This window comes from Anguilla anguilla, chromosome 6, assembly GCF_013347855.1.
Source record: "Anguilla anguilla isolate fAngAng1 chromosome 6, fAngAng1.pri, whole genome shotgun sequence".
In the NCBI taxonomy this organism is placed as follows: domain Eukaryota; kingdom Metazoa; phylum Chordata; class Actinopteri; order Anguilliformes; family Anguillidae; genus Anguilla; species Anguilla anguilla.
In genome coordinates, this window is record NC_049206.1 from 57,846,243 (window position 1) to 57,872,760 (window position 26,518).

The 26,518-nt window shown below is 45.7% G+C and overlaps 3 protein-coding genes across 5 annotated transcripts in view; 2 read left to right on the forward strand and 1 right to left on the reverse strand.

The window, feature by feature from the left end:
• Positions 1 to 10,008, forward strand: part of LOC118229481 (tubby-related protein 4-like) — a 36,735-nt gene extending 26,727 nt beyond the window's left edge. The window contains exons 13-16 of the mRNA XM_035421450.1: positions 3 to 146; positions 1,314 to 1,750; positions 1,832 to 4,543; positions 5,075 to 10,008. Coding sequence (XP_035277341.1) covers positions 3 to 146; positions 1,314 to 1,750; positions 1,832 to 4,543; positions 5,075 to 5,191 — 3,410 coding nt within the window. The 3' untranslated portion in view covers positions 5,192 to 10,008. The remainder of the gene's footprint in view (positions 1 to 2; positions 147 to 1,313; positions 1,751 to 1,831; positions 4,544 to 5,074) is intronic.
• Positions 10,009 to 10,409: 401 nt separating this feature from the next.
• On the forward strand, positions 10,410 to 24,171 carry tmem181 (transmembrane protein 181). Of its 3 annotated transcripts, none has more exons than XM_035421446.1 (17): positions 10,410 to 10,746; positions 13,569 to 13,672; positions 15,621 to 15,688; positions 16,053 to 16,143; positions 16,480 to 16,601; positions 17,134 to 17,253; positions 17,371 to 17,451; positions 17,635 to 17,734; positions 18,152 to 18,282; positions 18,906 to 18,997; positions 19,384 to 19,441; positions 19,617 to 19,719; positions 20,046 to 20,097; positions 20,889 to 20,971; positions 21,704 to 21,793; positions 22,232 to 22,298; positions 22,411 to 24,171. In XM_035421446.1, exons 1-17 carry the CDS (start codon positions 10,616 to 10,618, stop codon positions 22,493 to 22,495), a joined length of 1,578 nt encoding a protein of 525 aa, XP_035277337.1. In that variant the 5' UTR covers positions 10,410 to 10,615; the 3' UTR covers positions 22,496 to 24,171. The 3 variants fall into 3 exon arrangements, with proteins under 3 accessions (XP_035277337.1, XP_035277338.1, XP_035277339.1); XM_035421447.1 differs by lacking the exon at positions 10,410 to 10,746 and adding an exon at positions 12,199 to 12,334; XM_035421448.1 differs by lacking the exon at positions 10,410 to 10,746 and adding an exon at positions 12,859 to 12,971.
• Positions 24,172 to 24,347: 176 nt separating this feature from the next.
• On the reverse strand, positions 24,348 to 26,518 carry dynlt1 (dynein, light chain, Tctex-type 1). The gene is made up of 5 exons (XM_035421449.1): positions 26,429 to 26,518; positions 25,681 to 25,722; positions 25,391 to 25,514; positions 25,180 to 25,257; positions 24,348 to 24,773 (listed from the first exon to the last, which is right to left on the reverse strand). Exons 1-5 carry the CDS (start codon positions 26,453 to 26,455, stop codon positions 24,703 to 24,705), a joined length of 342 nt encoding a protein of 113 aa, XP_035277340.1. The 5' UTR covers positions 26,456 to 26,518; the 3' UTR covers positions 24,348 to 24,702.

Sequence of the window (26,518 nt, forward strand, 5' to 3'; positions counted from 1 at the left end):
AGTCATCTACAAGACGAGCCTGCTCCACCTGCAGCCGAGGCAGATGACCATCTACCTGCCCGAGGTGCGGAAGATCTCCGTGGACTACATCAACCTGCCCGTCTTCAACCCCAACGTCTTCAGCGAGGACGAGGACGACCTGCCAGGTAGCGTACGAAGAACGGAAGCGGCTCTGTTCGGCCGGCAGCCGGAGTACCGCTCTAACACACTGTTGAGGGTTCGACAGAGATGTGTGCTCACAGGGTTAGGTTTGTACATCTATTTTTGAAAAATAATAATAATAGTTTTAAAAAAATGACAAGCTGAGTTGGGCTGAATGGTCGTCTGTTTCGTATGTTTCTGTGTTTTTTTTTTTTGGGTTTTTTTTTTTCCCGCCTGTGTTTGTTCCGCGGTGCTTTCTTCGTTGAGGCGGATCGTGCGGAACTCGATCCCGCCCGAATCGTCGTGCCGACCGTTGGCGCGGCGATAAAAACGGGCCGTGCGCTCGACGTGGGAGTTTCTGTTTGTTCGCGCTGTCCTTCGGGAGCGATGGGATATTGTTAGAGGGTGTATTTCGAGAACTGTTTTGTGCGAGAGTGTATGTGAAACGTGAGTCCAGGTTCAGTCAGTGACTAAATCTTCTTCACGTGCACGCCGATATTCCTACGTTCACTTGAACGGCATTCAAGCGTTCTGAATATTAAATATCATGTGAGCACCTTATTCTGAAAACCATGTTTGCCACTGTCCTGCTTGTCACTAGCCTTGTATGACACATGGGGTTGTTAGTCTGGTAAAGAGAACAGTGAGAAATGATAACACCTTATTCAGAATGTACGGGGAAGTGCAGTTACAGTGTAAATTTCCTTCCGTCCTGCATTGGGGATATGCTTATAAGCATGCACACTGGAATACCAGTGGCTGTTGTGTTTCACAGTGAATACTGGGAATTTTGAGTGCAATCTCTTCTCTTCAGTGTTTGAAACACTGCCCTCTGGTGGAGCATTAGAGATCCCACTAGCCATGAAAAATCCCCATGGCAAAAAAATAATTGGTCTCTGCAGTCATAATTGTCACCGGATGTAACCAATACAGGAAGGACTCCTGTTGTTGTTTGAGGTCTTTAATATGGTGTTTATACCTAGTGCTGCATTTCTGTTCTCCATGTATTTTGTCCTTTGCATGAAGCATTGAGCTGAAGGAAATGGCTATTTTGTGGTGTGTTTAGTGAAAATTAAAGTATTGTAATCTAATGTAGAATAAGGGCTGTTATGGGGAGGCAGTGTTCCTACAGCATGGTGCTCTTGTCACTGATGCCAAATTCCTGTTTGCAGTCACGGGACCCTCTGGAGTCGCCGAGGACAACCCCCCCTGCACCGTCAACATCCCCATCGCCCCGATCCACAGCCCCGCCCAGGCCATGTCCCCCACGCAGAGCATCGGGCTGGTCCAGTCGCTGCTGGCCAATCAGAACGTGCAGCTGGACGTGCTGACCAATCCCACGGCCACGGCGGCGGCGGCGGCGGCGGCGGCCGCGTCGGACCACGGGCAGGACGCGGTGATGACGGCCCAGTACACGGTGCCCGCCCGCTACTCCAGCCCGGGACAGGTCATTTTCGGGGGCCTGGAAATGGGGCGCCTCCTGGTGGGGCCCCCGCCCTCGCACCACCAACCGCCGCCGCCGCCTCCGCAGCAGCAGCAGCCTCCGCCACAGCATCCCCATCAGCAGCAGCAGCACCAACAGCAGCAGCAGCTTCAGCAGCAGCACGCCGTCCAACAGCTTCAGCAGCAGCAGCACGCAGTTCAGATGCAGCTGCAGCAGCACCAGCTGCAGCAGCAGCAGCAACATCAGCAGCAGCAGCAGCATCACCAGCTGCAGCAGCAGCACCAACAGTTCCAGCAGCACCAACAGCAGATGCAGCAGCAGCACCAGCAGATGCAGCAGCAGCACCAACAGATCCAGCAACAGCAGCAGCAAATTCAGCAGCAGATCCAACAGATGCAGCAGCAGCAGCAGCAGCTGCGGGAGCAGCACCAACAGCAGATGCAGCAGCACCAGCAGCAGCTGCAGCAGCACCAGCAGCAGCTGCAGCAGCACCAACAGCAGCTGCAGCAACAGCAGCAGCACCCGATCCAGCTGCCCCCTCCCCCGCTGCCCTCCGGGCCGCACCCGAGCGTGGTGCACCAGCTGCAGGCCACGCTGCAGTTGCCCCACCCCCAGGGGGAGCACGGGGCGGAGCGGGGCGAGCACGAGCACCTGCTGAAGGTCAAGCCCACGCGGTCCGCGTCCCAGCTGGCCGAGGGGGACGCCGTGGTCTTCAGCGCCCCCCTGGAGATCAGCAAGATGAACCCCCCGCCCCCGTACCCGGGCACGGTGGCGGCGGCGGTGGCGGCGGCCCAGGCGGCGCAGGCGGGCGCGGCGGCGCAGGCGGCGGCCGCCGCCGCCGGCAACGGGCCCCAGCCGGCCGTGGACCTGTGCCTGAAGAAGAGCGAGTTCTCGCTGTACCCGCCCGCCCCGCAGTACCAGACGCCGCTGGGCTACGAGCGCATCACCACCTTCGACAGCAGCGGCAACGTGGAGGAGGTGTGCCGGCCGCGCACGCGGCTGGTCTGCAACCAGAGCGTCTACACCCTGCAGGGGCCCGGCAGCTCGGCCACGCTGCGCGTCACCTCCTCCGAGAGCAAGAAGGTGCAGCTGCCCTACAGCTCCGCCACGCTCAACCGCCTCACCGTGCCCCGCTACTCCATCCCCAGCGGCGACCCGCCCCCGTACCCGGACCCGGCCAATCAGAGCGGCCAGGCCAGGAGCGCCGCCCAGCAGCGGCTGGACAGCACCCTGATCCACGCCACCCTGCGCCGCAACAGCCGGGAGGCGGCCCTGAAGGTCTCCCAGATGATGGAGCCCCAGCAGAGGACCCTCCCCACCAAGTCCAAGGTGAGCAGCGCGCTGGCGGCCTCCTACCAGCAGAGGGTGTCCACCGCCCTGTACACCTGCAGCCAGTGCAGCAGCGGCACCGCGGGGGGCGGGGCCAGCGGGAGCGGGGCCAGCGGCGGGGGCGGGAGCAACGGGATCGCGGGCGGCACCATCATCCGGCAGGACTTCCCGCCGGGGAACGGCGCCCAGCACAGCACGGTCATCGTGCACTCCAACAGCACGTCGCCGCTGGCCTCGCAGTCCTCCTACAACCTGCTGAGCTCGCTGGACGGCGGCGGCGGCCGGGACCGCACCGACTACGTCAACTCCGCCTTCACCGAGGACGAGGCGCTCAGCCAGCAGTGCCAGCTGGAGAAGTCCATCCGCCACCTGGCCCTGAGCGAGGTCGGCCTGGCCGTCAAGCGGCCCCCGCCCTACCAGTGGGACCCCGCCGCCACCGAGGAGATCTGGGTACCCCAGGAGAGGACCGCGCTGGCGCCCCCGCCCCCGCCGCCGGGACCCCACAAGCCGCCCCCGCTCATCCTCAACCCCGCCCAGCACCTGGACGTCTCGCGGCTCCCCTTCGTCCTGTCCCCGAAATCGCCCACCAGCCCTGCCACCGCCACCTTCCAGACCGGCTACCCCATCTCCCTCCCCTTCCCACCCGGGGCGGGGTACAGCGGGCCTCAGCTGCAGGCCGTGCAGCCTCCCCCACAGCCCTGCTCGCCCAAAGAGGTGGTGGCCCCCGTCCCGTTCACCCAGCAGGACGCCCCCATGGTCCTTCCCCCCGGGTACCCCCCGAACCTGGCCAACCTGGCCTGCTGCCCGCTGCCCCCCATGTACCCGGGAGCCAGCTCCTGCGCGGGCCTCCAGCTCCCCCCGATCGCCCTGCACCCCTGGAACACGTACAACCCCTGCCCGCCCATCCAGAACCCCTCAGGAACCCTGCAGGCCAAGTCCCACCTGGTGGTGGAGAAGCCCGTCCTCTCCCCGCCGCCGCCGCCGCCGCCGTCCGCCACCGAGCACCAGGGCCACATGGGCTCGCCGGAGGCCGCCATGGCGGAGGCCGGCGAGGGCTTCCAGGAGGTGCTGTCCCTCAACGAGTCGCCCGTCCCGCAGCGGGCCGACAAGTTCGGCAAGAAGAGCCGCAAGCGGCTGGACAGCCGGGCGGAGGAGGCCAACGTGCCCGCCATCACCGAGGGCAAGGTGAAGAAGGAGGGCCGGGCCCTCAGCGACTTCAACTCGCTGATCTCCAGCCCCCGGCTGGGCCGGGAGAAGAAGAAGCCCAAGCCGCAGAAGGAGCAGCTGAAGGCCAAGAAGCTCAACAAGACCAACGAGTTCCAGGACAGCTCGGAGAGCGAGCCCGAGCTCTTCATCAGCGGCGACGAGCTGATGAACCAGAGCCAGAGCGGCAAGAAGGGCTGGAAGACCAAGCGCAACCTGCGGGCCGCCAGCGAGCTGGAGGAGTTCAAGTGCCGCAAGGCCAACGAGAAGGAGGACCGGGGCCTGGGCAGCCAGGGCTTCGTCTACGTCATGGCCAACAAGCAGCCGCTGTGGAACGAGGCCACGCAGGTCTACCAGCTCGACTTCGGCGGGCGGGTCACCCAGGAGTCCGCCAAGAACTTCCAGATCGAGCTGGAGGGACGGCAGGTAAGGACCGACCACCCGAGAGGTCTCTGCTCTCAAAAACAAACTTTGCCTCTTGACTTATTTGACTTGTTTTAGCCTACATTTCACCGCAGCACAAGGTTTAAGGCAGTGGTTGAGGTGTTCATTTTCTTTCACTGTGGAAGAAACCGTTACTGAAGTCGAAGCGCTAGCCTGTGCAACTGAAATAGTGCTGAAAGTTTTTTTTTTTCTTTGCACGTATTACATAGTATGTGGGAGTCACATAAGCTTTTCTGTATTGTGACTTCACAAGCAAGTATAGGGATCACTACACATGTGGTATTGCATTATAGAGCGTCAGCCAAAAGCAGCATGCACACATGTCGAATAGTTACTTTACATTACATGCTATTTATTTGGCAGGCGCTTTTATCCAAAGCGACGTACAACAAGTGCATCCCGAAGGTCTTTTTTTTTTTTTTAGCATAGCTTACCTAGTTCTCGGACTTTGCGTATATCTTCCCACGTAACCTTATCCCCCTACGCCCCGTGGCCATGTTCCTGTCCCTGCAGGTGATGCAGTTCGGCCGGATCGATGGCAACGCCTACATCCTGGACTTTCAGTACCCCTTCTCCGCCGTCCAGGCCTTCGCCGTCGCCCTGGCCAACGTCACCCAGCGGCTCAAGTGAGCGGGGGCCTGCTCTCCACATCCCTTCCCGCCGTCCGCCAAAGCGCGCGCGTGCGGGTGGGGGGACCCCCGGCAGTCCCTTTTTTCCGTTAGTTGTGCATTGTGACGAGAGAAGAGAAGAAGAAGAAGAGAAAAAAAAATAGCCGACTCGAGCGGAGCTGCAATGCCCAATGCTGCCATTAGAGGGTGCTGTTTTGCGAGGTGCGGTGGAGGTCATGGAGGGTGACGGACAAAAACCGAGGGGGGGGTGCGGTCACTCATCGGGGGACATGGGCTTAGCTTTCTGTGGTCGTTCTGCAAATATATGCTGCTCTAGCTTACAGAAGCTAGTGGAAACCAGACTGTCCACTATACAGACTGCCTTATATTACGTTATTGTTTCCTATTAATACTGTTACATTGGAGTTTTTTCAGTCCAGTTTTTAAACATAACAGTAATACTTGAAAGAAAAAGAAAAAAACTTATCTGGAAAATGAATCGCTCATTTGCAGACCTTACGGCTACTGAGCACTGAAATCGGTTAGCTGTATGAATTTAATTGAAAGTGTGATTACCTTTTTTTGGCTTTATTATAGATATTACACATTTCGAACTGAACAAAAAAAAAAAATGTTATGCGTTTCAAAGTATTTTTTGGGGGTCAGTCTTAAGTTTTGATTTCTTAAGTACTTTGATTTATAGTGCTTTTCGAAGTACCGAGGATGGCTACAGAACAAAACTTTGCGCTTTGCATTTTCAGAAACTAGACTTGAAAGTAGTCGGGAGCGTTTCGATTCTGAAGTTCACGGGAGCTGTTTTCGAAACGTGGGGAGTGTCTTGAGTGGCAGTCCTCGGTCGTGTTAGCGAGAAATGGACAGACTTGAAAGAATTCATCTGGATCAGTATTTCAACGTATCAATGCTCCTGTTTTTCAGTTTTTGTGTTTATGAGATCTATTTATATGTATATATTATTTGGTCATTAATAATATTATTGTTATTGTTATTATTATGATTATTATGATTATTATAATTATTCTTGTTGTTGTTTATATTTATGTAGCATTAAGCGATCTTAGTACCTTGTTTACATGGATTTCAAGATGTTTATTTTGTTTGGGAGACAGGAGGTCAAAATAAGAGCCCATCCGTTCAAACAAATGTACAGTTCAGAGGCGGGGAATTTAGTTAAAACGGCGATTGTGGTAAATTTGGGTATTGATTGTGGGTTGTTGGTGAAGAGAAGGCGGTTTTCCCAGTATGAAGTGATCTTTACCTCCTGTCACTTCTGTGAAGTGATCAATTTGGGGTGTCCGACTTGAACCCTCCCCAAGTGACATGTAAGCAAGGTACCAGAGATATTTTTGTATTTTTCACCTATGCCATTTCATACTTTTTTAATCATGTAAATATTTGTTACATATCATTCCATCGTTGTAAAGTGATCATGTGCATGGGGAGGACAGACGACCTCTGTGTTTTTTTTATTTTTATTTTTTACTCGATGGTATGTCCTATGGCGTGGTATGTGAGAGGTGTTGCTGGGGAATGTGGTGACATCATAATAGTCGTCGTCATGCACGGTTGTGTTCCGGAGTACGTCACTGTTAAAAACAAACAAAGCCTTTGGTTCGTCGATCGTGGAAGCACTCCTTATGAAGGACGATCCAGTTATCTTACAAGCTGCAGATCTGGGAATTGGTGCACACCAAATTTTAGGATTTTGGGATGATGGCTGGTTGGTCCAGAGTTAGAAATTATTAGGCCTGTTATTTTTATTTTTATTTTTTTTCTTTAACTTTTATATTTTTTAAAGCCTTCATGGATTGAACTTTTCTTAAGACCTTGTTCAAGTCTTACCTTGTGGTCCAATCAGCATCCTGCAGGTCACAGGAAGTGGTGGGCCGTCCGGTTCACTAACGCCGTGGCTCCCAAAAAACCTGTCCTCGGGGAACGCCGGCCAGATCCAGGCACTCAACGTGTTCCACCTCAAACACACCTGATGCAACTAATCGAGGGATTAATTTGTTAAATGTCAGGTGTGCTTGTGACGGGACACATCAAATATCCGGAACTGGCTGGGGTTCCCCAAGGACCAGGTTTGGAAGCCACTAAGTCATCTGCACTAAGTTCAGATGACTAGCTTCCCTCGCAGAGACTGATCCCAGATCAGTGGTCACCACAGAGGGCTTGCGGTCACAGCCAGAGCACTGGTCTGAGGTCAGTGCAGCAGAGAAGGCTTAGGAAGCCCATCGGTGATCGTTGGAATGTGGAATGCAACCCCATGTTGAGAGGTTACAGAATTGTCTGTTTTACCTTTTTGGGAGTGGGGGGTGGGGGGGGGGTGAAGAGGTCAGGGTTACAGTCTTTTACAGCCTTGAATGTCACTGAAAAATCACAAGAAATACAAGTTGGGGGGGGGGGGGGGGGGGGGAGAAAAAAAAACATGAAGCCATTTTTATTTGTAATCCCAAAGTCGTGTGCCAAAGGCTAAACTTGTTGTCCCGGAAGTCCAAACTGTTTTTAAACTACGGATCTTAATCTTGTGTACAATACTGAGCTCACGAGTCTGTAAGTAGTCATGAAGTCATGTGTAAAAGTGGAATATTGTGTCTCCAACGTCACGTGTCCAGACCACGGACACGTCCATTTTCTCCTACCGTTTCCATCCACGTAAACGTAGACCTGTGTGCGTGTGTGTGTGTCTATATATGTGTGTGTGTGTGTGTGTATGTCTGTGTCCTGGTTTGTGGGGACGTCTTCATTCGACACAAGCAAAGTCTCGTTTGGAATTCTCTGGTTTACGCGTGCAGATAGCGAGATTCGGTTTTACGGAAGGCCGAGGCATCAGGAAGAGCTTGATGTGAATTGTGTGTGCTTCTGCTGCTCTGTGGGAGTGTGTCAGCTGCCCTTGCTGTTTGCAGTGGGCCCAGGTTGTGCGGACGTTCCCTGAATGTTGGAACATCATCCTTAAGATCAGCCCATGTGTACACGCCCCCACATACAGCAGCAAAAAGATTTGATTGGCTATGGAGGCCAACAGCAGATGAGGTCATCGGACAGCACAGCAGTCACCAACACTCTTATTTGAATTTCTTGGGTTTTTTTTTTTTTTTTTTTTGGTTTTTTCTTCCTGTGACAGAAATGTCAGGAGACTTGAATTTTGCTTTACACAAATATTTGTGAGCAAGGATATAAAATATGGGCAGAAGAATGGGATTGATGCACCATTTGCTCTAGGAAAAGAATGTGGAACGTGCAACATTCTGGTCTGTTTTTTTCTTTCTTTTTTATTTTATTTTATTTTTTTTTTAAAAACAAGTACTTTTCATTTCCAAGGGTTGACAGTTTAGTTGTGCAATATTTTCCCTCCCATTTTTTCTCCCATAGCTTACCGCCAGATACGTTTACATGGGCAAGGTGACCAACGTTACAAAACATCTCATTCTGGTTCGACGCAGTTTTATTTTGTACATGAACATTTTTTTTATTTTCTTTTTTTTTTTTTTTTTTTAAAGCTGATCACTGTATATAATTTGTGGATTCACTTAAACGATTCTTTGTGTTGAGAAGATTTGCTACCGGTGTATTGTGGGGGGGTGGGGGGTGGGGGTGGTTTGATGTCAGGGTGTTATGCAAGACCGACTTGGGGATGCAAGCGGAAACAGAAAAGGAGTTCATACTACGTGATTGAGTGTAGTAGTTAGTGTAGTAGCACAGGATGTGTCTGTCGAGTAAAGTCTGTTAGTGTAAACTGTGAGGTCAACAGATTCCCTCAGTGTTATATCTATATATACAGTATATATATTGCCTTGTCAGCACGAATGCCAACCCCTGTCAGATCTGATGTTTGTTCATTTTTAAGGTCTTTGTTTCTTTCTAGCTGTGGAAATGGCACCTTTCATTTGTTAGCTGTTAACGTTATATTTATTTTTTGAGACAACTTATTCGAGTACGCATTACTGTTTTGAATTTTGCCACTGAAAGCAACCAAAAGGATCGCCTATTTAATAATTCTGAATACTTTTTTAAATATTAATTTGATGAAGTGATCTGTATTGGACAGTGTAGTGTATGGCATTTATTTGAGTAGAAATGTGCTTTATAGATGTAGGTTAAAAGAGAAAAATACTTGAAAAACCAAAATGAGAACATGTTGTCTGATTTGGTGACTGAATGTTAATAGTTTGTGTTAATAAGGCATGCCATTTAAATTATTTTTCAGTTGTATATGTTTCACATTATTTTAGAATAAAAAATGTGATAGTTACAGATAAATAAGCATGGATTTGCTTCAGAGTTAAAAGTTAACATGCCACTGTGGCATATGCTGGAAAAGGTATATGCATTTGGTTGTAAATGCATTATTAACACTGAACATTGTAATTGAATTAGTCGGTGCGTTTGCGTTTTTTTAGTAATGCAATCATTCGGATGAATGAGTGAAGTTTTCTTCGTGTCTTTTTGATATTTTACCCATAAGGCATTGGGTTGGATGAGGCTGCTGCTGGCAAGGGGGGCGCTGTTGAGTAAAGTTGATATCGATGCTGACTTTCTGATACGCTTTATCTCAATTTATAAAATACTCTTTGAAAAAGAGGAACACTAAACTTGTCTTTTTTTATTTTTTACTTTTTTCTTTAACCTTTTCATTCCCGATATGCAGACCTTACCTAAAATGGTACAATTATAACTATTGTAACTGGTATGTGCCAGGTTTCGTATTGTACTGTAATACGGACGTTTCTGTTTAATTTTGTTTTGTTTGTTTTCCTAGAAATGGATTTGTGTCAGTTGTCCAGCTGTTGCTTAATAAAATGTGCGGATTGAAAAGTTTAATGTATTACGTTTCTGTCTGAGGTGACTGGGGAGAGCAGTGCGTTTCGTTCAGATACATTTGAAATAAACCCACGTTTGATTGCAAATATCTCTGTTTTTAACCAGGATACCGAGTGTGGGTGAGTTTTAGGCGTGATGTTGAAAGCATTGTGCTGGTCCAGAATAGACGTATCCCTGCCTGTACATCTACGACTAAGAATTATCGCAAGTAATCCGATCTAGGATTCTTGATTTTGTTTATGATTTTGAATGTAAATTAACATGCCAAAGCAAAGCGAACATGGAGTAACTTCTGGTATGCATCGACGCAATTTCTCTTATTTTGGCAGTTGTACGCGTGTGGAGTGGATGACATTAATGCCCCCTTGGAGATTGTCTACATTGGCTCTATCCGAGGTCCTGAATTGTGTGTACGTCATCCCCTGATGCTGCGTCTCCGCCCCCCTTTGGTTTTGTGTCCATATCCTTTTGGACCAGCACAAACAGAAAAAAGCTTGGCCTGCAGTTTTTATTTAACTAGACTACACAAAACACAATACCGGCGTGTTTTTCAGCTGGCTGCGGATTATTTCCAACCGCCATTTTCAGCGACCCAGACACGGACAGGATGGACACGGACTACTCGAGCTTCGAGAGCCCGCTCTACAGTGAACTGAAATATTTCTGCAAAAAGATACAAGAGGCGTACAAAGAACTGAAGGAAGATCTAACGCCATACAGAGACGATCGATTCTACAGGTAAATTATTTAACGAGGGTACATTATTTATGAGACTGATGTTGTTTGTTTTATACTGTTTTTGTTTGGGTTTTTTGTTGCTGTTCTAATGGTCGCCAATATGGAAATTGGTTGGACGGGGAGCGTTAAAATAGTCGTATAATATACTGGTCAGATTCTTAAAATGAAGAAATATTGGGCTGTTGACATCTCCAACCATCCACATGCCTAATTCATAATGGTTATAATGTACAGTGTAATAGCCTACGGCGAAAGAAACTGCCAACATGGCGTAGGTAACTGGCATCCATTTGGTTAGATTGGTGCAGTCTATTCTTCTGTGAAGTCTATCTTTTACACTCACGTGTTATTTTAAGAGTAGCCTATAGCCTATGCGAAGTAAAATGCAATAATCGTATTCTTTGTTCATTAAATACGTGGAATAAATTTGAGAAAAGCAAGAAAAGAAGATGCTCGATCCAACCAGTGCTTCACGCCTTTGCGTAGGATACAGCATCAGTTGGCTGCTGTATCAAGATGAAACGGCTATGTAGGCCAATCTTCATCATGTATATAGCTTACGATACGGCCAGTATTCGTCTAATCCGTGTTAAACTAGACTGACACTGGAGTACATTAAAGTGCACTCTGTATTTAGTGAAAATTATGTCCGGTTTAAAATGAATGCATATTGGTAAAAATATGCATTCAAATGAGCCTGTTCCATCATGCGCATAAACCTACACGGCACTTAAAATAGCACAGAAATAAATGCCACATTTATAGCATTTGAATGCAGTCTGCTATAACAATATTTGGGGGCGAAAAGTGCTGTGCTGTGCTGCGCACCCCACTAGTTTTTATTGGGCCTAATATATGCACCATCTTATGTGACAAATACGTTTTGGCTTACCAAGAGGGGCATCATCACATTCTCTCAATTTATAATTCAATCAGCAGTGTCAGGCAGATATTTGGAATGCATGGCTTTTTCGCATTATAGAAAACTTACTCAATTCAGAAACTACATGAAATCAGACGACTGCATGTGCAATGGGTAAAGATTTCTGCACGCCGTTGCTCCCAGCTGATATGCAATTTCTTTTTCAAGTGTTACACTCTAAAAAGAACAACGCTAAACTGGATTTTAATTGTCCTTCTCATTGTGGCAAAATAAAACGTTCTCTGGTGTTATTAAATATTTTATGCACTCACGTGACACACGCAGAACAGTTAATGTTTGTTTTTGTCGTAATAAGATAAGCAACTAGAAGTGCTTTTGTTAATGCGAGTGGTTAGCAATATGACGTTGAACTAAACGTATTTTTATGGACTTTTACATTGTGATGGATATCGGAACTATAGCTAAACGAAAATCTTACTGAGTAACCGGAACTTATTGTAGGACTGCAATGGACGCATGGTACTTGTGCTCTCGATGTTGCGTTGCTCCTCGTAAGAAGAGTGACGTATATTTCCGTCGCGTCGTCTGAGGTATACGGATGTAAATTTGCATTAGAAAAGTATCTTCAGGTAGCCAGTCAGCTAGCTAAGCACGCTGGCTACCATATTTATAACTACGGGGTAAAACAAACTTGAAAATGGATCGGTAAGCCAATATGTAATAGACGTATTCTGAAAGAGAGCCACTAGCTGGTCGTTAAGCATAGTTAGCCAATTGCTAGCTCAGCTGCTAGCAAACTAGTACCTGGCGATCTGGACGTGTCTTGCCATCTGTGCTTAGCTTCATGAAGGTCTTCAACGTTTACATAGCAAGTGCTAACTAGTTAGCTAGGTCTTTTTCTAAAGGTGATGTTATTTTGCTGCAAGCTTAGTTAGCTAGCTAACAGCAGATGGTAGTCTAATTCGTTTTATCAAACCCCTGAGTGTTTGAGCTGACGTTAGTTAAGCTACGTGAGTTTGCCGTCCAACTGAACTAACGTTAGTTCATGCAAATGATTACAAGTTTCCATGCAGGGGAATACATCGCTAACAACTGGTGTGGCAAGGTTGGGTGCGACCGTTTTTAAGCAGTTGGGCATGACAGTTTTTTCTCGAATCTGTGTCGCTCGTCACCTTGCGAACATGATATCTAAATTACACAGAGAACCAGATAGCAATTAGGTTTGATTTGGCGTCTACTTCGGCAAACTAACTTCGGCCTACGCACTACTTGCACCATGATGTTTTATTTGAATTCTTATCTTTGAGACTGGCATCGTCTTCTGTGCTATTTAATAGCTACTGTAAGTGTTTTCAAAGGTTTGTCAGAGTGACTTTAGGTGGCAAATAGTGTGAACTGTATCTACTGGTTGGTGCACGCCCAGTGGATACAATGCTGTGCGGGTTGATGGACTGTGCGCTCCGCGACGTGGCCAGAGAAGGGGGGCGAGGGTGGATGGACGGATTCCGTTATATTTGAAAAGAACAGGAGACCGCACACCCGGTTTGTGTCACAGATGTAGCCGTGACATCCACCCCGATTCTCCCTCGAAATTGCTGAGGGGTCCTACAGATTGCTCACGGCTATCATTCCGGGCATGCGTTACGCATAGCGGCTGCATGACACTTGGCTATAGCATCAGAAAGTCGCTTTAGATGTCAGATGAGACTGATTGCATTGACGAGCAGATGTATGTAGACCTGCCGTAATGTGATGTCCACGAGCAAACGAAGTAGAAGTTTCTGTGACAGTCATGGATTTCTACGAAAACTGTTTGGAAGTTCGTTATTCCTTGCTAACGGTGTAACTGGACCGCCAAAAATTTAAACCCTCTTGTATTGTAAGGAATGAGCCCTTGAAATGTGTTTAATACTGTCCTCGTTAATCTCTTTGTTTGTAGGCTCGCACCCATGCGTCTCTACACGCTCTCCAAACGGCATTTCGTGTTGGTGTTTGTCGTTTTCTTAGTCTGCTTTGGCCTCACGGTTTTCATCGGCATCGCAGGTAGGTGCTGAGTTTGTTTCCCAGGGATTATTTGTGGGTGGAGTGGGTGGCCAATTTTTTATTTATCTCCAGAGAGATCTGTGAGCCATGGTTTTATTAATAGTGCATGTTAATTATCACTCTTATTGCCGTCTTGGCTACTGAGATGAGGTAATTCGCGCTGCCTGTCGGATCCAATGCACTGTTTTAAACCTGTGCGTCATAGGGTGCATGATAACACTGTTTCTGCCTCAATATCCAGAATGGCAACATGACCGTGACGTGGATCACTGCATGCTAAAAGCAATACCCTGTGAAATGCTGTGACGTAGCCTGTGATCATTAGCCAAAATCAATCTGGTTTAGGCTGACCACACCGTAGAGTGTGGAACGACTTGGGGTTCTGTTCTGCGATGTCAGCCTGACCAGTAACTTTCAAAGCAGGGGGATGGTCAGTGCACAGAATCTTGCGAGCTGTCTCGTGCTCTGAAGCCTTGATTTTTAAGCTTTATATCTTAGCCATGAAAGAGACTCTGAAAGGCGCCGAACAAAGCTATCGTTTGTTAGCATAATCCCGTCCCTAACAGACCGCAACTACATCAGGCCTGAGGTCCAATCTGCCGTCCTAAAGACCGGATCCTGAATTGTTGTTGTTGTTCTCCAGTTTAAAAAAATCATAAAAAGGAGAAAATAAATATGTTTCAGCCTGTGCACGCTATTGAGCACTGTAACCCCTTCGGGTGTGAGATCACAAATATGTGATTAGAACATTCTTAACTGATCATTCTAATGCTGATGTAACAATCATTACTGGTAACTGGAAGCAGTGGAGTTCTAGAACACTGACTTGGAATTTTGGAGAAAGAAAAAAAAAGAAAAAAAAAAACATTCCAAAAAAGCCTACTCTTCAAAGGATTAAGAAGTCAAGCGAGCCACAGAGAGAGAGAGAGAGAGAGCGAGCTCCTCAAAAGTTTGAGGTTGGGCAGTAACTGGATCTGCTCATAGCAGCCAGCGTAATCAAAGTCTGGTGACAGATGGGTACTTGGGTGGCACAGTCAACCCAAAAGGGGGCCAAGGCTTGTGTTTTGTCTTCCTGCTGTGAATATAACGGCTTCCTGAAAACGCACGCTGCTGAAAGTGGGTTATCTGGTGGTTGGAGACGTTGACCGCTGTGTGGTGTGATGTGTGTGTGTGTCTGTGTTCCTTATCGCCTCAATCACTGGCAAAGAGGCCGGTTTTTGCAATGGAAATGTTTTTTTTTTTTTGGTGGCATTTGAAGGAACCGATAAGCAGCGTGCATGCTGGGTGCTCCGTCTGTCAGGTGGCCTTTGTTTTAGGCAGCCATGTTTGACCTGCTCAGCGCACGCCGCCCCCCCCCCCCCCACCCGCCACCCCCGCTATCTTTATCTAGGCTGCTCTTTAGACGAGACGTATTCCCTCCTGATGCGAGATTAAAAATGTTGACGCAGGCAAGAAAAAAAAAGTTTACTGAAAGTTTCACTTTTAAAAGAATAGTTATGAAATTATTTTTCTCTTAATTCAAAAGTAATAAAGACGTTGCACAGGATACCTTTCTTGAGTCTGCCATTTGTCAAAAATAAACACAGTGAGAAATCAGTTTTGTAGAATACAGCGGCCTTGCGTTCTTTCTCGTCTGCGGCAAACAGTGACAGTTGGAGGTTTTTTTTTTGTTGCCATACTTGATGGTTCACTGCCAGTGTTTGCCAGGAAGTACCCAGCATGTAGCCATGCAATCTGTTTTCAATTGTTGAACAGGGATAATTTATTGAGAATTCTTATTGGGTGGTTTTCTCAACGGTGTTGAATTTAGGCCGTGTGTTAGGCCTTTGTGACTGATGGTTGCCAGGCTTTGTTGAACGGAACGCCCTCAGGACGTTTAGGTGTGGTGAACAAAGCGGCTTTCTTTTGCTGTTGGCGCCTTTGTTCATGTTTATATTTTCCTCCTCAGGTCCCAAAATCATTTATGAGTCGACGTACATCGGCACCAAGCTGCTGGCTGGGAATGTCACTGTGAAGGTGAGCTGAAAGAGCTTGTGTGTGTGTGCGAGTGCGAGTGTGTGTGTGTGTGTGTGTGTGTGTGTGAGTGCTGTCAGGCTGTGTGAGACTGTTGTCCTTATCCCACCATTTAGTTTAAATTTTACTGAGGCGGTTGCAGTGTTGAGTAATTGTAAAATTTGTCAGTTTCTGTTTGAAAATATCTGCGTTTTGAAAACCAGTTGCATGAATGATGTGTTCCTTCATGTCCATGAACTAAAACTGCAAGGATAATTGTTACTTATCAGCAGTTTATACTGGTTAAAAAAAAAAAAAAAAAAAAAAAGGATTATTGAATGTAAGGTAGCATAATTTCAGTTTCTATCTGTTTTTTCTTCTTCTTTAGTCTGGCCCGTTCAACTTAAAATCTCCACCGTTGTCCACCTACAACCAGCAGCTGTGGCTGACCTGCGTGATCCAGCCAGATAAAACCAACGGTGAGCGCCGTTTCCTTCCTCACACACTGTGGTGCTGGCGAATGTCGGGAGAGCCCGGCTTCATCTGCCCCAAAAGAGGCGGAGCTATCACAGGTCATCACGTGTCACTCACCCGTGAACGAACCAGCCATTGTGCTTTACTGTGGAGAGAAAAGCATTTTTATTGGTTCGTAACCAGGCAGTGATTGACAGTAAATGGAAGCGCCCCCCCCCAACCCACTACGGGGCAGGTGAAGCCTCACTCTGCAAACATAACTAGGCTTTATTGACAAAAAAAAAAAAAAAAAAGCCCTTCCTTGTGAACGTTTTTTTAATAAACTTCCTGTGGCCAATCAGGGGTGGAGTTCCACCAGCCGTTTGAGATCAACGTGGAGCTGAAGGGGGTGATGCAGGACACCAGCGTGATGCAGGTCAACAACAACGTGCACCAGAAGTTCCGCACCCTGCACTGTGCTGAGGTGAGCTTGTGCCCATCTGTCCCACTCCTTGTATAAAAACGCAGTTTCTTATCAAAGTGATTTCTGTTTCATGTGACCTGTTTCTGAAGGTGTTAGTAACTTCTGTGGTGTGAAACCGCTTGATGTTCGAGTGGCGTTTCCCCCACTTGACAAGCAGCCTGGTTTTAGACACAGCCATTACCCACAATCCACCTCTTCTAATCTTGTGTGTTGATCAAGACAGGAAGTGGTAAGAGCTGCTTTTAAAGTCTTGTGCCCAAGGTAGGGGTACCCACCAGGATTGTGGTAGGGTTCCATTTTAATTCACGCATGGCAGTACATGAATTGAAATCCAATTAATCGATTTAAAAAAATGGGTATAATATTCTGTAGGGATTTGTGAACCCCAGCCCTGTAGACCACTTGTGTGCCTGACTGGGTACCATAGGCTGAATTTTTATTATCAGATTTTTGGGTGAAAATACTGTTTGTAATACGCTGCGTGTGTTTGTTGACGGTGTGTGTGTGTGTGTGATCTCTGTAACACGCCCAGAAATGCGACGAGATCATCGTGGTGCACCTGGGCTACCTGAACTACACGCAGTATCGGATCAACGTCAGCTTCCGGGGCCTGGAGAACCTCACCTACAGCGTCAAGGAGGTGATCTTCACGGTGAGCGCAAACAAGGGCGTGGCTGATTCCTTGCCGTGGGTGTTTCCCTGCTGTGTTTGCCTTCGGGCGGTGCGTCGACTCGATTCTGACGGTGTGTTAACGCTCTTCTGTTCGCAGTGGAAGCTCTACAACCCCTCCTTCTCGCAGGTGGAAATTTGGTTTCGGTTTGTCTTCGTGGTCTTAACCTTCATGGTGACGGTAAGCCTACCACCCCCCCCCCCCCCCCCCCCCCTCCCCACGTCTGAGAATTTATCCTTTAAAGTTTTCTGTTTTATTAACTGAGTCACTACCTTCAAAAGACATTAAGTGTGTGTGTGTGTGTGTGTGTGTGTGTGTGCGCGCGCGTGCGTGCCTTTGTGTTTGTGTGTGTGTGTATTCCAGTGCATGTTTGCTCACTCGCTGCGTAAGTTCTCCATGAGGGACTGGGGCATCGAGCAGAAGTGGATGTCCATCCTGTTACCCCTGCTGCTGCTGTATAACGGTGAGTTCCTCTCTGCAGCATGCGTCTGTCCCCTCCCCCTTAATAAAAGAGCCTAGCCCCGCCTTCTTCATCACAGGCCTTAATTAACCCCTCCCTCTCTAATGAACCAGGATTGCAGCAAAGGATATAGGAGTTGGTGTATTATTGGGGGAAAAATACCTAAAATCTAGTGCTAACTACGGCCATTGTCCAATGGGGAAAGCACAACTTAGCCATATAAAAAGCGAAGCCTATTAGTATTGATTTAATATTGACATAAATCACTATAAACCAAACTCACCTCTACACAGGCATTATTTTAAATCTTCAGTATTGTATACCAGTCAGGATCTTGACTGAGTGAAGATTTTGCCGAAAAGGCTTTGTGTCCGGTGCGCCCCTGATCCAGCTCTCTTCCTCTTCCTCTTCCCGCCTCAGACCCCTTCTTCCCGCTGTCCTTCCTGGTGAACAGCTGGTTCCCGGGAATGCTGGACGCCCTTTTCCAGGCGGTGTTCCTGTGTGCCCTGCTGCTGTTCTGGCTCTGTGTGTACCACGGGATCCGAGTTCAGGTGAGGCACGGGTGGCGGGTCTGTGCTTCACTGCCTGAACGCGTGGGGTGGGCCTCATACCAAACCAAATGTGGGTAACGGCTTTTAAAAACATAGAGGAGCAACATCAGGGTCAATCAGTTTTATTTGTATATCGCTTTTTACAGAAAACTATCACAAAGACACTTTTCAGAGTAGAAAACAAATAGCAAGAAATGGGTCAAAATTGCAAAAACAAACTCACAGTGGGGAGCAGTACTAGTAGCACTCCTGCTACTACTGCCACTACTATGGGCGGCAGCATAGTATAATGGGCAAGGAACTGGTCTTGTATGCCAAAGGTCACAGGTTTGTCCTGGGCAGGATACTTGAGCAAGGGATTACTTACTCAGCCTGCATTGCTTCAGTAAATATTAGCTGTATCAATGGATGCTATGTAAATTCTGTAATATGTAAAGTGCTACTACTTGTATAATAATAATAGTAATAAAAATATTAACAATAATAGTATTATTGTTCCTGTTGTTTTTATTATCATCCTTGTTGTTGGCTGCTGTTGCTGAACAGTTGAATAAACAGAATAAGTGTACCTGACATGACGTTGTGTTTGCACTGACGCTATAGGCTATACCTTTCTGTTTCAGGGAGAGAGAAAGTGCCTCACCTTCTACCTGCCCAAGCTCGTCATCGTCGGCCTTCTGTGGCTGTCCGCTGTCACCCTGGGGATATGGCAGACGTGAGTCAGGAACACCGTCTGCTCATTATGAAGTCCTGTTCTGAAGGGGGGGAGGCTTGGAAATGTGCTAACAGGGAAATCTTTAAGGGGGGGGGGGGGGGGGTGAAAGGATAGGAGAGGCCTTGGGCCTATGTTGGATTGGACCCCCTGTGTTTTGCTTAAACATGTTTGACCTTGTGTAAGCAAACCTGAAGGCACGCTATGCAGGATTTTTAGCCTCGCTGTGGTCTAACGTAGCTAGCTGGTTAGCTAGAGGTAACGTTACAGAAAACAGAAAACAAGCCAGCTCCACGTAGCTTTTTATTCCCTTTGGCGAACTTCAAAATAATGTCAAAAAAGTCATGTCCTGTGAAGATTAGTTTGAATTTGAATAATTTTTTCCACAGGGTGAACGAACTTCATGATCCGACATACCAGTACAAAGTAGACATTCACAATTTTCAGGTACGGTTACTGCTGACAGTGAATTTATCCTTTTTGATTCAAATAAGTTATTAAAATTGTATTCACAAAATATGTATGTGTTATTTATATATATAAAATATGTTCCTGTAGACACACGGCCTACACCTAACTGTAAAAGAGGCTGATTAGTGTCTTCATTGCTCTTTATTTTTAGGGAATGAAGATGTTCTTCCTGGTGGTGGCCTGCTTTTACGTCTTATATCTAATATTCCTGATAGTCCGAGCCTGCTCTGAGCTGAAGAACATGCCTTACTCAGGTAAAGCTGCCCTACCTGGTCTGGCCTACCTGCTCTGCCCTACCTGGTCTGATCAGGTCACATGCATTCTCTGTGTTTATTCACTTGCAGTTGTGTGCGACTAGCACACTTCTCCAGTCACTGACTTTACATCAGTTACATTGCGTTTAGCAAACGCTCAAGGGTGCAACGGCAGTGTCCTAGCTGGAATTCGAACCCGTGACCTTTTCGGTTACAAGACGAGCTCCTTACCCATTATTCTACCCTGTCGCCTGTTTAAATGGGAATGTGTATGTAGAAGCATATTTATGGGTGTCTGTATTTTTTCTTTTTTTTTTTTGTGCCAGATCTCCGACTAAAGTTCTTGACGGCCCTGACCTTTGTTGTGTTGGTTATCAGGTGAGTTGTGTAACACACACGCGGCATTCCTTGGCTTCATTTAAGCCGATTAGAGCGTATGCTCTCTGTGAAAAAACAATCTGTGTGCATTTCACACAGCTTTTTTGTTTGTTGAGTATGGACCCCCCCCCCCCCCCAATCCATGAACTGTAAATATATATTTATTTTGTTGAGGAAAAAAAAAAAAACCTGATTAGTTTGGTTGCTGTACACTGGTACAACAGAAGAACACTGGTATCTGGTGACATCATCGTCTCGGAGGGTGGAGCCTTTTGTGAGTAATCTGTTGGTCATGTGGAGGGGCCACTGTCCTGTCGGTTAGCTGGGTCTCTGAACCAGGGGTGGGCAATGAGGGCCGTATCCGTTTCTGGTTTCCATGCCAACTTCTGGCCTTAATTACTTAATTACCCCTAACATGTACATTATCTGGCATTTTAAGCTGCTTTTCTTGATAAGTGCATGAACGACAGCTGAAGACTGCTCCTGCGTCTGTATACTGGGCGTTTCCCTGTAATCTAATCTACGAGTGAACCAGTGTTGGTGCGTACAGCCAATTAGCTCCCTTAGCCAGGGTAATTGGTGGAAACAAAAACCTGCAGACACACCGGCCCTCCAGGACATGAATTGCCCTCCCCTGCTCTAAACCATAACTGATTACCTTGAGCAAATTGTCACCAGGATTAAAAATGTGAGTGTCTTTAACATTCCAGCTCCAGTATTGCATTCTGTCCCTGTCGCCCCATTCTTAATCATGCTGTACATAAACCGTTTTATTTTGTTTTTTCCCCCAGTATGGTCATACTGTACCTGAGGTTTGGAGCCAAGGTCCTTCAAGACAACTTTGTGGCAGAGCTGTCCACTCACTACCAGAATTATATCCTTTTGGCCTGGAATATTTGGTGCTATATAAATAAAATAAACTTGAAACTTGAAACTGGAAGGGGCTACTGCTGAATCCCTGTGTGTTTCAGAGTCTAAGTGCTTCAGTTTAAGTGCTTTGTTTGTGGGAGCTACGTTGGGGAGTTAATGCATCATGCAAGAGAAACTGTCATTTCTTTAAGGGTTAAAAAGGCAAAATGTGTGTAATGTGATCTGTTGTTTCTGAAAACAAAATGATCTATTAATATTTGTATCATAGTCAAACTATTATTTTTTTTCCAAAAGGTTTATAAGAAAATACATTTGTTTTCATGCCCTTGTAAGTAAATGCCCTGGTAGATTAGAGATAGGAGTGTTTTTTTAAATGTGCTGACAGAGTACTTCACAGAGGAAATGGAAGACGGATAGGATAATGAAAATAGCTAATTAAACTAGGGATCACTATGTGGAAAAACGTATAGAGCCAAGGTTGGAAATTTTATCAAATACTAACCTCTTTTTTTTAGGAGTACAGCTGTTTGAAGCATGCTAGAGAATCAAATGTAAATAAATATTCTTTGAGCGTACAACTTAAAAAATACACCATTTATTCCGTTACTTCGGTACTGGGCTTTTAGTTTTGTTGTGTGCTAAGATACTATTAAGAAAAGATGAAAAGTGCTGATCTATGGGCTCGCTCACGCAAACAGTCAGACAAATCGAGCTGCGTTCCTTAATGCAGTAATACCAGCCGAATTTCTGTCCTTCTACGGCCTGCTGAACTTCTACCTCTACACTCTGGCTTTTGTGTACTCTCCTTCAAAGAACGCCCTCTATGGTGAGTCAAGCTGAACCAGCCTTATGCCACATGTGAACTTCTGCAAGGTGTGGAAGACTATAAAGCAAAGCCGCCTGAGGTTATTTAAACTTGTAGATCATTACTGGTTCTTTTCTGAACTTTTTTTTAAAGTCTTGAAATACTGTTGTGACATGTAAAAATACAATTTTGTGGAAGTACATTGCAGTCCATTTACTGACATCTCAACTACATAAATGCCTTCATTTTATGGCTCTCAGAACAGTGCAAGTGCATAAGTTGTAATTTGAAAGGTTTTTTTTAAGTATGAATTTCCATCCATCAGTGATTTTGAGATGACTAAGTGAACATAGATGTTCAGCTGTGAGAACTACAGTGCCCTCTTGTGGTAGAGGAGGGAAATATGTAACTGATTCAAAGTGGACAGCTGGAGTTCATGAGACCAAATCTTCATTTTAGACTCGCAGCTGAAGGATAATCCTGCTTTTTCGATGCTGAACGACTCTGATGATGAAGTCATATACGGGTAAATTTCACTTTTACTCGTTTACACTGTAAGCGCTTACTTTAATTGCCATCATTAAGTCATTTTTCTTCCGTGTCGTTAAAATAATATTTTTGATTGATCTCATTTAAAGGAGCGACTACGAAGAGATGCCTCTACAAAATGGCCGTGCCGTCAAAGCTGCAGCAAAGTACCAGGATGAAAGTGACAGCGATTGATCGACTACTTGAGTGACATGCCTTCATTGTAACATAGACGGAAGGGGAGTGGTAGGGCCACGAACGTATGGAACCACGTGTATGTAAATAGTGTCTTGTTTAAATTAAATGCAAATGATATATATATTTTTAAACTGGAAAAAAAAACCTTTAATTGCCACTGAATGTAATTTAATTTCAATAAGAGTAGTGTTATGCGGGCATGTACTGAATTCGCCTGGCGGCACGGTTGCTTAAGGGAAACTGTAAATTGGACAACTAGCTATAAAACAGCCGCCAGCTTTTCCACAACTTTTTATTTTTTATTTTATTTTTCCCATTTCGGTATGATGGTTGAAGAGATGAACATGGATGATACTGGCTGTATAAGGGAAGAGGCAAAGAGATGTCACAATCTGTACATACTGCATCGCATATAAAAAAAAAACGAGCGCTTTGATTTTAAATAGGTTTAAACCTTTTTTTTGTGTGTAAAATGTCGTGATTTTCCCATTCCGTCGGCACGGACAGCACTGGATGTCTGTCGAGTTGTGCTGTCGATGAGAGGGCCTTAACCTTTGTAGGTGTAATTGTTTACGTGCTAATGTGACTTTACTTTGCCTGAAATCATTCCTGTTTCCAGAGCCGCGTTGAAATCGCACTCCCTGTTTTTGTTTCGTGACTTAACTTATCGAAGCTGAAAAAAACGGTTCCTTTTTAAAAACTGAAGTCATGCAATACTGCACGTTCCTGCCGCAACAGACGAACGTTCTTAAGTCTACTGTCGTACAAGAATGTAAAATCCCAAAGGAACTCTCACCTTAGTGAAATTGTACATTGGTTAGTGAATGTTTCCTTTGCCTAGTTTCGTCTTAATTTCCAATTACCCTCAAAGTGTTTGCCAAAGTTTCTACATCGATATTAAAATGGTATTCAAATGTTGCTTCATATTGTAAGAGCATTTAAATGATATTGCGGGCCTGTTGGCTTAACTAGGTGTCGTAACTGAAATGTTCACCCAGCAGATATTGACCGTCTGCAGTTTTTTTCTATTGCACGTGTAAATAGAAAGCTCCTCCCCAACACCACCACGTAATCTTTTATTTGCTATAGCATTATTACGCAATTGCAGTTGGGCGCCTTTATTTGTTGGTTTAAAAAAATTGACACATCGCATGAAAATGTGCTTTAAAAGAATCAGAATATAGAACCACAACGTCCCGATATTTTGTAGTCCCTGTTTTTATGCTTGCGGACTACATGATCACGTTGTGGCGCCACAACAAGGTAAGAACATTAAGTTTAAGTTGGAAAGGTAAACGGTTGGAAAGGTAAAACGGGTTATTGTTTAAACCCAGATCTGTGTGGAAGAAAAGCCGTGTCATTAAACCCCAGAAAGTGTTGTGCCTTGCTTACTATCACTTGTTACACAGTACATAGGAATTTATATGTATATGGGTTTGTTTTTTCACCACTTAATTATAACGGCAGCGATGTACAGATTCATCTGATCACAAACGACAGCGGTGTACAGGGACTCACTGGACATAACGCTCATGTGAATGTAATGACGTTGGTGTGTTCCATGTAAACTGTAACGTTTATTCCAAGAGATGCTGGGAGGTTCACAATGTGTCCATTGAGCAAATTGCTGTTGTCACCACAGACTAATAAAAATCTGACATCACTGAACAGTTTGAAAATGTCACTTTGAAATTTTTTTTTTTTTAAAGCTGAATTTGTGAAGTTTACAAAAAAACTTATGCTAGGCAAAAGTTTGGCAAAAGTTTAGCAATTATTTAAACACTGACACCGGGGATTCCAAGTGTTGAAATTAGTCAAGTTGGTGAATAAGTCGCACACAAAACACAGAAAGTGTGGAAAATGTGTAATAGTTTATCCAAAACATAAAACAAACCTTTGCACAAGAAGCACTTCGCTTGAAAAGTTAACGGCACAGTGCAGTAGAGAAACACTTTGGTAGTAACAGAGACTGGCTAACAGCAGCTGAGAACCGGAACAGGAATTTGAATATGCTGTCGGTAAAAACGGAAGAAATGCCCGGCAAGTTTGACTGAATGATTTCCCTAAAGACTCGCTTTACAAAACAGGAATGCACTGTAGTTTGAGGTTGACATAACTCACTGTATTAAAAGGAAAAACATTCACTAGATAATTACAAAAAAATAAGCTGGGTTTTGGTGCAGGTAACCCTGCAAGGCCTGTGTTTATATAGCTAGCCCAAAGACACTGACAATGCAGTACATGGACTTATTTTCCCATCTGACAGTGCAGCTTCCTAGAAGAGAGAAAATGACACCGTTACAACTACAGAGCGCCACCTACTGTACGTACGTAAAATGGCAGACATTCTCCTTGCATTGTTTGTGTGCATAAGGATAAATGGATGAATATGCACCTTCGAATACAAACAGAATGTGTAATGAAGAGAGACTTTAGCTGCATGACCTGGCAGGTCGTATCATATACAAATGTTTAACATTAACTTTACACAATGTGTGTGTTTTGTATATGAAGCATTCACAAAATGTTATTTTAAAGACCCACTCACTTCCTCTGTGCTTGGTGCCTGACCCCTTGGAGATCACTAATATACTGTGGTCTTCATTTAACAGAGCTTTTTTAACAGACCGCCTAGCTTACAGTCACTCTAGCCCAAATGCACTGGTGTGTTTTAATCGTACCGTCAGTAGTGTTGTCCCAGAAGCAGGAACTGGCCGTCTGCAGCCCGGCACCGTTCTTCTGCATGATGATGCACGTCACTGATGGAAGACAGAAAGAGATGCGCTTATGATCTCATTATTTAGCAATAAATCGCTGATTCACAAAGGTTAATACAGAAAGCCTCTCCACTTCTGAGTTCCCCAAAGACAGCCTCTCTCTCTCTACGCGTACCTATGTATTTGAAGGGCTTTCCGAGTTTGGTCAGCTGGTTTAGACACTGCTCCACTACATTTGTTGTCCACTGATTCACTCGGCTGTGCTGATACGCATTTCCGCCGATCGCTCCTTCGACGGACTATAAAACAAAAACAGAGGTTACTAAATAAAACGGCAAAACATTAATAAAATCAGTCGTTCACTGTGCAGCTGGATCACCAAACAACCAAAAATAAACAATTCATAAGTGAATCCTGCATGATAATAACCCAGTAGTTTCAGTAGAAGCAGAAGTATTGGTTTACCTCCTTAATGATGGAGCTCACTTCATCAACGACAAAGGCAGTCTGTTAAAACAAACATAAGTCATTAAACACAAAAGAACATAGCCTACGAGTAGCCTACAACCCAAACCACACTCATTCATGCTAACGTTATCTTCTGTCACCGTGTCCTGTGTCCTGTCACCGTTAGCTTCAGCTAACTTAGTCCAGTTAAATACTTGTCACTGCAGATTAATGCCAGACATCAAACTGAGCAAAGTTAACGACCCAGGCTGCAACATACCAGCTGCAAATGAATGTTTGCCTAAGCAAAAAATAAGTTAACTTACATACTTCGTAATGAATGTCGATCATACATATACTAAGGTAATTAGACCAACAATTGTTGCACAGCAAACAAAAAAATGTTAGCAAGCTAGCACTAAAGCCACTGTCATACGAAACCACCGCAGATCAAAATAATAAGGTTATCAAGTAACCTTAGCTGGCAAGGTTGATAATCTTATCTAACGTTAAACGAAAGAAATGAATGGATGCCAAGCCCACAAAATAAAATGAAGACAGACTGTTATAGCTAGCTAGCTAATTTTAATACTTTAGCTAATCTAGCTAGCACCAACAGTAAACTAGCTAACGTCATATGGCTAATGGACAGCAAATTAGGAAAGGTAATACTGACGCTATGCCCAGCAAGTTGTTTTATACGTTACATCAACAACATTTAAAGCCTGCATCTAGCAAACAAAGGCACGTTAGCTTCGTCGGCTACCTCCTCCCCGGCATTGAAGTCATCCATGATGCTGTCGGCTTAGATCCCTTTTATTCCTAGAGCATGCGCAGTTCTGCAAACAGAGTTAAT

What these genes read in the sequence shown, in the direction of transcription:
- tmem181 (XM_035421446.1), top strand. Translation starts at nt 10,616, where the DNA reads ATGGACACGGACTACTCGAGCTTCGAGAGCCCGCTCTACAGTGAACTG. An exon ending in GCACCCTGCACTGTGCTGAG is followed by an intron (nt 16,602 to 17,133) that starts GTGAGCTTGTGC and finishes TAACACGCCCAG; the next exon opens with AAATGCGACGAGATCATCGT. An exon ending in GTCCACTCACTACCAGAATT is followed by an intron (nt 20,972 to 21,703) that starts ATATCCTTTTGG and finishes ATGCAGTAATAC; the next exon opens with CAGCCGAATTTCTGTCCTTC.
- dynlt1 (XM_035421449.1), bottom strand. Translation starts at nt 26,455, where the DNA reads ATGGATGACTTCAATGCCGGGGAGGAG. An exon ending in TGAGCTCCATCATTAAGGAG is followed by an intron (nt 25,515 to 25,680) that starts GTAAACCAATAC and finishes TTTGTTTTATAG; the next exon opens with TCCGTCGAAGGAGCGATCGG. An exon ending in CTGGGACAACACTACTGACG is followed by an intron (nt 24,774 to 25,179) that starts GTACGATTAAAA and finishes TCTCTCTTCTAG; the next exon opens with GAAGCTGCACTGTCAGATGG.